The following is an 11,350-nucleotide window of genomic DNA, read 5'->3' as shown; positions in this document are numbered from 1 at the left end:
TTGGTGCTCGTTGCTCTCAGAAATTTGACACTTTCAACTATCTTGAACTCAACCTCACTGATACAGGCAGGGGTGTGCCCTGCACTCCACATCCCAAAGTCAATTTCGAGCTCCTTCATTTTGCTGATGTTGATGGAGAGAGTGTTATTTTTACACTATGCCATTAAGCAGTCAATTTCCTTCTTCTACTCTGTTTTGTTATTGTTTGAGATCAGACCTAAACTGTGGTGTCGTCAGCAAATTTGTAAATGGAGATGTTGTGGAATTTGGACACAGTCACATGTACATAAAGAGTTTGGTAGGGGACTAAGTTCACAGACTGTGGGGCATCAGTGTTGAGGAATACTATGGAGGAGTTGTTATTGCCTATCCTTACTGACTGTGACCGGTTGGCCAGGAAGTCCAGGATCTAGTTATGGTGGAGATGAATTACGGTGGAGCTGTAGGTATCCTTGTTATCCAGATGTTCCAGGGTACTTAACCTTGTTATTCAGATGTTCCATGGATGGGTGTAGGGCCAAGGAGAAGGGTCTGCCAGAGACCTGTTGCTCTAGTAGGTGAGTGCAAGGGATCAAGGCAATCTGGGAAGCTGGAGTTAATATGAACCATGACCAACCTCTCAAAACACTTTATGGATGTCAGAGCCAACAGATGTTAGTCATTCATATCTTGTGTCCTAACACTCTCCCATTTCAAACCACTTGGCTCTGGACTGTGTGGGCATTTTATGTTAGGAGGGTTCATTTCAATTATCTTTTTGTGCATTTTAATTATACAGAATTTTATGAACTAATTAGCTTTTTTTTTAGATTAGCTTACTTACAGTGTGGAAACAGGCCCTTTGGCCCAACAAGTCCACACCGCCCCGCCGAAGCGCAACCCACCCATACCCCCGCACCCACCCCCTACCCAACACCACGGGCAACTCAGCGTGGCCAATTTACCTGACCCGCACATCCCTGGACTGTGATACAAAATTCCAACAAATGAGTTGTCAAAAGGACAAGCACCATATCTTGGACAGGTCAATATATTTAAGCAAGTAATAACACTGACTTGTTATTAATTCTATATTATATCTTCAAACTCTCCAGGGGAATGGGGTTCCAAACCAGTGCTGGGACCACTGCCAATCGCAATACACACTAACAAATTTGGATTTTGGAATTGAAAATGCATTTTCTTAATACATGGTTGACAGTGAATTTGGGGTTTGGAGGCCAGTGGGAGAGGATAGTCAAGACTAAGGACTGCAACACATCAGAGAAGAAAATGAACAAAATTGCAGAATGAACAAATGGAATTCACACAGATAAATTTGGATAGGAGGAATAGGAAGGTTGTTTGCTACATGGAAAGAGCAAGTCTTGGTGGGAAACAGGAACAAAGGGATCTCAAAGCACAAAATCATCAAACACTAGAGGCTTTCAGGGCATAAATTAAACAATTAGAGCATTGGGTTTTATTTCTAGATAAACAGAATTAAAAGTAGGAAGTTATGCTAAGCCTGCATTGAGCGTTGGTTAGACCTTATTTTGAATACTGAGAACAGTGCTAGCTGGTACATTGTTACAAAACAATCTAGAGACACTGGAGAGATTGTGGATAAGATCTATAAAAAGCAATACCAAAAAATATGTACAATTACAAATCAGGGAAAGACAGACTTGATGGGTCACTTTTCACTTGAAGAAAGAGCCAAGGGGTGACCCAATTTGGGTCTTTAAAATGCTGAAAAATGTTGCTGGAATGACTGAAGAGAAAATACAGCCTTTTCTAAACAAGAGCTAAACTAGATAGTATCAATATAAAGTCCTGAACAAGAAATTCAAAAACATTTTATACCCGAACTGTGGAATGTGGAACACATTACCTCAGGCAGTGACTGGGGAAACTAGCTAAGCCAATAAAGGTGAAATAAACAGATGGCTACAAAGGTGGACTCAGATGAGAAATAGAGGGAAGCTTGAAGGACTAAAAAGACATGAGTGCTTATGGGCAAAGTACTGCAGTTGTTTGTCATTGCTTTCAGCAGGATGACTAACCAGGAAACTCTGCCAACTCTTATCAGTCACCATTAGGCATACTGGAAGGACTTCAAGGCTGCCAACTTTATGGGCATTCAAATTGTCATTGGATAGGCATATGGACGAGAATGGAATATAGTGTAGGTTAGAAAGGCTTCAGACTGTAGTGCTGCCCTGCAAAACCATAGAGGGAAGGGACTGTACTGCGCTGTAATGTTCTATGTTCTATGTCAGCCCTTAGAAGATGAAATCAATCTCAGATCAATGAGTGATGTTAGTAAAGATGCTATCACATAATGAAGGCATAAAAGATGTACAAACACGACTCACATGTATCACTTTGGCTCTGGTAATGGAGCTATTTTGCCAAAGTGCTGAATATCCCTATTCATACATTAGAGAATATTCAGGCCTACCGTTTTGTTCTCTTTGAACTCCAGCTGCAAGCAGGTCTGGCTCCCCAAAGCTGATATCATTGAGTCTGGATCCCAAGCATTCAACAGAAAGAAGCTTACACCATTCCTCTGCTTCCAGTTCTGTAGGATAAGAATACATGGAACACATCAGATCATCATACCCTGCCAGTGCTGGTCAGACTGCAAATATAAATATCAAAACCAAGGCAAAGCAATGAAAGACATCTACAACTTGAGGTATTCAGATTTTAGTTCACACATCCTTGGATTCATTTATATAATTTCTGTTAACCTTTAACTTGAAACAGATATCAGCCAAAATTGTTAATCAAAATGGATATTAGATCATTATAGACAAACTGATAAATTCCTTAATTGTGGCATTATTATTATTTTTGGACATGAGTCACACATATATTTCATTTGTTGCTAACAGCAGGCAAATGGTTTATAAGGACAGGAATTTTGTATTAGTTAACCTAATGGCCTGGAATTTATGGCCTATTGTGCCGGATGGGTTTTCAGATGGGGAAGAGGCATTTAAACATAACAGGCAGTCAGTCCACTATGTTTCTATTCACATCACTAACATGTTTCCCCCTAAAATAGCAGACACCTGCCATATTTGTAAAAATAAATTAATTTATGGGATGTGAGCTTTGCTGGGGCAGTATTTAATGCATGCTCAGTTCTAATTACCTATGAGAAGGTAGTGGTGAGCTGCCTTCTTGAACCACTGCCAACTATGTGCTGTAGGTACACTCACAGTTATGTTTGGAAGGGAAGGGAAATTCCAACGTTCTGATGCAGTGACAGTGAAGAAACAGTTATATATTTCCAAGTCAGAGTGGTCAGTGGCTTGGAGGGTAACTTGCAGATAGTGGCATTTTCATGTACCTTGTTGGAAAAGGTCAAACGTTTGAAAGGTCCTATCTAAGACTGGTGTTGTACATCTTGTAGATGGTACTCTCTGCTAGCAGTGAGCATTAGTGGTGAAAAAAAACAAATCGAATATCTGACATTGCCCACCCGTGGTTTGTATGAGAGAGCCAGGAATTGAAAGGCCATTCTTTTTAAACACAACTGATTAAATACAGGAGCATGAAGGGGAATGTACAGTTCAGTTTACGCTATCCCATGTACATTGGTAACACCTCTTCCCCAAGACCTTAAATCTGCCTGAACTTTGTGGGTTCCTCATTCATTGAATTTTGCCTCATTCCTATATTGTAACCTTTCCAATCTGGACTGCTTGGGAGCAAGTCATTTTTAGGATTTCAAAATTTCTGGGTTATAGAATTGGGTCAAAATGCCCACACGGAACTGGAAAATACTGTGGATATATAATTACTTGACGCACAACACAGTGCTATACTTAACTAAATACTGCGCCTTCCCACTTCTACTCCCAAACTAACAAACCATAACAACAGAGTTGCTTCGGTCTGCTCATCAAAGTTCCAGACAATCAGGGTTTCTAAGCAATAGATTTTCAGACTGAAGTGGTTATGGTGAATTTCCTGAAGATGATATCTGAGACTGTCAGACCCAAGCATATTGCAGAGACACAAATTGTCCTCCGTTCCATTTTGGGCATTAGTAGGGTGGATAATTGAGGGGAGGCAAATGCACTCTACAGCCATTGATAAACCATACTCCTCAAACTGACCGCTGAAATGCCAGCAGGGAGCCATTTAAATTGTAAAATCTCCACAAAACGTCCACCCTTAGCAAACTGATAACACTGTCACAGGCAGATTGCAATTCCAGTTGAAACAATTAAGTTAGACATACTCTTAAAAATAAAAGGTGATCATTTTATATAAACAGGGATATTTATGAACTTTAGAATTCTGTACAATGTTACGAGATTTCATTTAAAAAAAACGCAGATATGTCATATCACATCACAATAAATAACAGCATGAGAGTACATTGTTGATTGGTTGGGAAGTATACACTAGTGACAGAGGTTTTACCATGGATAATACACCCACGAAATTTTAATTCACAGTTAACTACCAGGTTTGTTTAAATCTTAGATCAGGCAGATTAACTCTGATTGGTTAATTTCTCAGGGAAATGCCCTAGCCAATGAATGGGTGGCACTTACTTTGTTGAGTTGAAACAGGCAAAATGCATGTTCTTTCCGTCTGCAAGGACCAGGCCCTTGTGTTTTCATATATGTAGCTTCCAGTATACTTGTCAGTGTAATTCTTCACACACTCAGGATTATTCAGCAAATGTTGCCAGATTGTAGAATGACATCCAATATTGGACACTGTGTTGCAAATTTTGCAAATGTGGACTAATAGCCAGTGCCATTATGGGATGGCATGGTGTCTCAGTAGTTAGCACTGCTGCCCCACAGCACCAGGGACCTGGGTTTGATTCCAGCCTCTGTGACCGTGCAAACTCCACACAGGCATTCTCGCTGCGTCTGTGTGGGCTTCCTCCAGGTGCTCCGGTTTCCTCCCAAAATCCAAAGATGTCCAGGTTTGGTGAATTGGCCATGCTAAATTGCCCATAATGTTGAGGGATGTGTAGGTGAGGTGTGTTGGTCAGGGGTAAATATAGGGTAGTAGTGGAAGGGGGTCTGGGTGGGTAACTCTTTGGAGGGTTGGTGTGGACTTGTTGAGCTGAAGGGCCTGGTTTCACACTGTAGGTACTCTACCTCCAATCTATCTATTCGCAAATAGCCAAAGGAATATGCTGTTTGATACGATCCATCAGTCTTTGGAATAGCAGGCATCATACAGGTACTGAAATTACCATCCACATTACTCATTTGCGTGACAGACAGCAAGTATTTTTGTTGAGACTGGCATGTTGTTAGTTCACCACTAAGCACAACCATAACCTAAGCTCTGCAGTGCTACTGTATCCATTCATCTATGTTATAGAGTCGCAGAGATGTACAACATGGAAAACTACCCTTTGGTCCAACACATCCATGCCGACCAGATATCCCAAACCAATATAGTCCCATCTGCCGGCACCTGGCCCATATCCCTCCAAACCCTTCCTGTTCATATACCCATCCAAATGCCTCTTAAATGTTACAATTGTACTAGCCTCCATCACTTCCTCTGGCAGCTCATTCCATATACATACCACCCTCTGCATGAAAAGGTTGCCCCTTAGGTCTCTTTTATATCTTTCCCCTCACCCTAAACCGATGCCCTCTAGTTCTGGACTCCCCGACCCCAGGGAAAAGTCTTTGTCTATTTATCCTATCCATGCCCCTCATGATTTTATAAACCTCGACAAGTTCTCCCCTCCGCCTCCGATGCTCCAGTGAAAACAGCCCTAGCCTATTCAAACTCTCCCTATAGCTCAAATCCTTCAGCCGGGTAACATCCTTGTAAATCTTTTCTGAACCCTTTCAAGTTTCACAACAGCTTTACAATAGGAAGGAGACCAGAATTGCACGTAATATTCCAACAGTGGCCTAACCAATGTCCTGTACAGCCGCAACATGACCTCCCAACTCCTGTACTCAATACTCTGACTAATAAAGGAAAGCATACCAAACGCCTTCTTCAGTATCCAACTAACTGTAATGCCACCTACAAGGAGCTATGAACCTGCACTCCAAGGTCTCTGTTCAGCAACATTCCCTAGGACCTTACCATTAAGTGTATAAGTCCTGCTAAGATTTGCTTTCCCAAAATGGAGCACCTTGCATTTATCTAAATTAAACTCCATCTGCCACTTCTCGGCCCATTGGCCCATCTGATCAAGATCCCGTAGTAATCTGAGGTAACCTTCTTCGCTGTCAACTACACCTCCAATTTTGGTGTCATCAGCAAACTTACTAACTTTACCTCTTATGCTCACATCTAAATCATGTATATAAATGATGAAAAGTAGTGGACCCAGCACTGATCCTTGTGGCACTCCACTGGTCACAGGCCTCCAGTCTGAAAAACAGCCCTCCACCACCACCCTCTGTCTTCTACCTTTGAGCCAGTTCTGTATCCATATGGCTAGTTCTCCCTGTATTCCGTGAGATCTAACCTTGCTCACCAGTCTACCATGGGGAACCTTGTCAAACGCCTTACTGTAGTCCATATAGATCACATCTACCGCTCTGCCCTTATCAATCCTCTTTGTTACTTCTTCAAAAATCTCAATCAAGTTTGTGAGACATGATTTCCCACGCATAAAAGCATGTTAACTATCCCTAACCAGTGCTTACCTTTCCAAATACATGTACATCCTGTCCCTCAGGATTCTCTCCAACAACTTGCCCACCACCAACGTCAGGCTCACTGGTCTATAGTTCCTTGGCTTTTCATTACCACCTTTCTTAAACAGTGGCACCATGTTTGCCAACCTCCAGTCTTCCAGCACCTCACCTGTGACTATCGATGATACAAATATCTCAGCAGGAGGCCCAGCAATCACTTCCCTAGCTTCCCATGGGGTTCTAGGGTACACCTGATCAGGTCCTGGGATTTATCCACTTTTATGCGTTTCAAGACATCCAGCACTTCCTCCTCTGTAATACAGACAATTTTTAAGATGTCACCATCTATTTCCCTACATTCTATATCTTCCAGAGTAAATACTGATGCAAAATACTCGTTTAGTATCTGCCCCATCTCCTGCGACTCCATACAAAGGCCGCCTTGCTAATCTTTGAGGGACCATATTCTCTCCCTAGTTACCCTTTTGTCCTTAATGTATTTGTAAAACTCCTTTGGGTTCTCCTTAACTCTATTTGCCAAAGCTATCTCATGTCCCCTTTTTGCCCTCCTGATTTCTCTTTTAAGTATACTCCTACTGCCTTTTAAGTATTCACTTGATCTATCCTGTCTATACCTGACATATGCTTCCTTCTTTTTCTTAATCAAACCCTCAATTTCTCTAGTTATCCAGCATTCCCTATACCTACCAGCCTTTCCTTTCACCATAACAGGAATATACTTTCTCTGGACTCTCGTTATCTCATTTCTGAAGGCTTCCCATTTTCCAGCCGTCCCTTTACCTGCGAACATCTGTGCCCAATCAGCTTTTTAAAGTTTTGCCTAATGCCATCAGACTTGGCCTTCCTCCAATTTAGAACTTCAACCTTTAAATCTGGTCTATTGTTTTCCATCTTATTTTAAAATTAATAGAATTATGGTCACTGGCTCCAAAGTGCTCCCCCACAGATACCTCAGTCACCTCCCTGCCTCATTTCTCAAGAATAGGTCAAGTTTTGCACCTTCTCTAGTAGATACATCCACATACTGAATCAGAAAATTTTCTTGTACACACTCAACAAATTCCTCTCCACCTAAACCCTTTACACTATGGCAGTCCCAGCCAATGTTTGGAAAGTTAAAATCCCCTACCAAAAACTACCTTATTATTCTTACAGATAACTGAGATCTCCTTACAAATTTGTTTCTCAATTCCACACTGACTATTAGGGGGTCTATACTACAATCCCAATGAGGTGATCATCCTTTTCTTATTTCTCAATTCCACCCAAATAACTTCCCTGGATGTATTTCTGAGAATATCCTCCCTCAGCACAGCTGTAATGCTATCCCTTATCAAAAACACCACTCCTCCTGCTCTCTTGCCTCCCTTTCTATCCTTCCTGTAGCATTTGTATTCTGGAACATTAAGCTGCCAGTCCTGCCCATCCCTGAGCCACATTTCTGTAATTGCTATGATATCCCAGTCCCATGTTCCTCTGCCTTCCCCGTTAGGCCTCTTGCATTGAAATAAATGCATGGGGGCAATTAAATAAATAACTGGAAATGGAGGTTCCAAAAATATTTGCATCAACAATAATGGGGGAATCCCAGCAAGTCAGTACTAAAGATAAGGCTAAAGCAATTGCAATAACCTTCAGACAGAATTATTACATGGGTAATCCATCTTGGCCTCTCTGGAGACCCCAGTATCAACCAGTACCCTTCTACTGACACCCTCCTTCGACTGACTGAACTGGTCCTCACCCTGAACAACTTCTCTTTCCAATCCTCCCACTTCCTCCAAACCAAAGGAGTAGCCATGGGCACCCGCATGGGCCCCAGCTATGCCTGCCTCTTCGTAGGATATGTGGAACAGTCCATCTTCCACAGCTACACTGGCACCACCCCCCACCTTTTCCTCCGCCACATCGATGACTGTATCGCCGCTGCCTCGTGCTCCCACGAGGAGGTTGAACAGTTCATCCACATTACCAACACCTTCCACCCCGACCTCAAATTCACCTGGACCATCTCAGACTCCTCCCTCCCCTTCCTAGACCTTTCCATTTCTATCTCGGGTGACCGAATCGACACGATTCGGAGAGACAGGCCGCCTACTTGCGGAACTTTTAAGAGAACACCTCTGGGACACCCGGACCAACCAACCCAACCACCCCGTAACCCAACACTTTAACTCCCCCTCCCACTCCACCAAGGACATGTAGGTCTTTGGACTCCTCCATCGCCAGACCATGGCAACACGACGGTTGGAGGAAGAGCGCCTCATCTTCTGCCTGGGAACTCTCCAACCACAAGGGATGAACTCAGATTTCTCCAGTTTCCTCATTTCCCCTCCCCCAACCTTGTCTCAGTCAAATCCCTCGAACTCAGCACCGCCTTCCTAACCTGCAATCATCTTCCTGACCTCTCCCCCCCACCCCATTCCGGCCTATCACCCTCACCTTGACCTCCCTCCACCTATCGCATTTCCAAAGCCCCTCCCCCAAGTCCCTCCTCCCTACCTTTTATCTTAGCCTGCTGGACACACTTTCCGCATTCCTGAAGAAGGGCTTATGTCCGAGACGTCGATTCTCCTGTTCCTTGGATGCTGCCTGACCTGCTGCGCTTTTCCAGCAACACATTTTCAGCTCAGACCCCAGTATCAGACATGATAGACTTCAGCCGACTAATGGTGATGTAAACAAATAGCTGAATGCATTGGATACTGCAAAGATTATGGACCCTGTCATCATCCCAGTGACATTACTGATGAATTGTGCTCCAGAACAAGCAACATCCCTCACTAACCTACACCACTGCATTATCCTGATGGTGTGGAAAATTGCTTGTGTGCATCCTGTACATAAGAAGTGAGGCAAGTCTAATCTAGAAAATGATTTTTCCATCAGTCTACTCTTGATCATCAGTAAAGTGAAGGAAATGTCATGAACAGTGCTATGAATTGGCATTTGCTTAACAATAATATGGATACAAACATTGAACTCCTGGGGTGAGGTGAGAGTGACAGACAAGAATGAGACTGTAAAGAGCCAATGATAATTGAGGTAAAATTCTCTGCTGGTTGAAATTATAGTTAGCAAAATAGGAAAATGGATCTGATTGTTGGAGGTCAGTAATCTCAGCTTCAGGATACGACTGCAGGAGTTCCAGCTGCTAGTGTCCCTGTCATGATCATCCTCAGCTGTTCCATCAATAGCCTGCCCTACATCAAAAGGTCAGATGTTTGAGATGTTTACTGACAATTGCACAACGTTCAGCACCATTCAGGACTCCTCAGATTCAGAAGCAATCCATGTCCAAATACAACAAGACCTGGACAATATCCAGGTTCAGGCAGATAATTGACAAATAATATGTATATGGGCTGGACAATGACCACCTTCAATAAGAGTGAGTCTAACCACTGCACCTTGATATTCAATGTCAATACCATCTCTGACTCCCTCATTATCAACATTGTTGGGGTTTCCATTGACCTGGAACTGAACTGGTCTGGCCTTATGTATGGTGGCCACAACAGAATTTCAGAGGCAAGGAAGCCTGCAGCAATGAACTCACTGCCTAACTTCTGTGAACCTATAAAGCATGTATAAAGCAGTATAAACATTTTAAGATATAGGAACAGTAGCTGTTCATCCTCTCAAGGCTGCTCTGCCATTCAATAAGATCATAATTTTTCTGTATTTCCCCATAACTCTCAATTCTCCAGCTGATCAAAAACTTAAATATACAGAGGGAATCTACCTCCACAGCTCTTTATAGATTAGATTACATTACAGTTTGGAAACAGGCCCTTCAGCCCAACAAGTCCACATCGACCCACCGAAGCGCAACCCATCCATACCCCTACCCCTACATTTAATTTTACCCCTTACCTAACAATACAGACAATTTAGTATGGCCAATTCACTTGTCCTGCACATCTTTGGACTATGGGAGGAAACCGGAGCACCCAGAGGAAACCCACGCAGACACGGGGAGAACGTGCAAACTCCACACAGTCAGTCGCCTGAGGCGGGAATTGAACCCGGGTCTCTGGCGCTGTGAGGCAGCAGTGCTAACCACTGTGCCACCGTGCCGCCCACAAATGTGAGATCTCGTTTATAATGAATGTTCATAAGTCAGGTGTTTGTAAATTGGTTCCCAATGTTGTGGTATGGTAGTGTGGCTAGTCCTCCAGAACGAGGACATGCCGCAACCCAAAGGACTAGCCACACTACCATACGTCAAGAACATCTCTGAAATGACAGCCAGACTACTGCGACCACTAGGACTCATAACAGCACACAAACCAACAGCCACTCACAGACAACAACTCACCAAAATGAAGGACCCTATACCCAGCATGAGCAAAACTAACGTAGTGTACAAAATCCCATGCAAGAACTGCACAAAACACTATATAGGACAAACAGGAAGACAGCTAACGATCCGCATCCACGAACATCAACTAGCCACAAAACGACACAACCAACTATCCCTAGTAGCCACACACGCAGACGACAAGCAACATGAATTTGACTGGGACAACACTACCATTATAGGGCAAGCGAAACAAAGAACAGCCAGGGAATTCCTAGAAGCATGGCACTCATCCACAAACTCCATCAACAAACACATAGACCTGGACCCAATATACCGGCCACTACAGCGGACAGCTGAAACTGACAACCGGAAGCGCAGGGACAGGCCA

At 43.2% G+C, this 11,350-nt stretch overlaps 1 protein-coding gene across 1 annotated transcript in view; it reads right to left on the bottom strand.

The window, feature by feature from the left end:
- dok6 (docking protein 6) overlaps positions 1–11,350 on the bottom strand; it is a 437,905-nt gene that overhangs the window by 103,913 nt on the left and 322,642 nt on the right. Inside the window, exon 4 of the mRNA XM_043688473.2 lies at positions 2,444–2,563. Coding sequence (XP_043544408.1) covers positions 2,444–2,563 — 120 coding nt within the window. The remainder of the gene's footprint in view (positions 1–2,443; positions 2,564–11,350) is intronic.

Source organism: Chiloscyllium plagiosum, unplaced genomic scaffold, assembly GCF_037043375.1.
Source record: "Chiloscyllium plagiosum isolate Xiang-an unplaced genomic scaffold, Cpla_swu_hap1 HiC_scaffold_4, whole genome shotgun sequence".
In the NCBI taxonomy this organism is placed as follows: Eukaryota; Metazoa; Chordata; class Chondrichthyes; order Orectolobiformes; family Hemiscylliidae; genus Chiloscyllium; species Chiloscyllium plagiosum.
The sequence above is the reverse complement of the archived record's forward strand: the minus strand, read 5'-3'. Positions and strand labels throughout refer to the sequence as shown.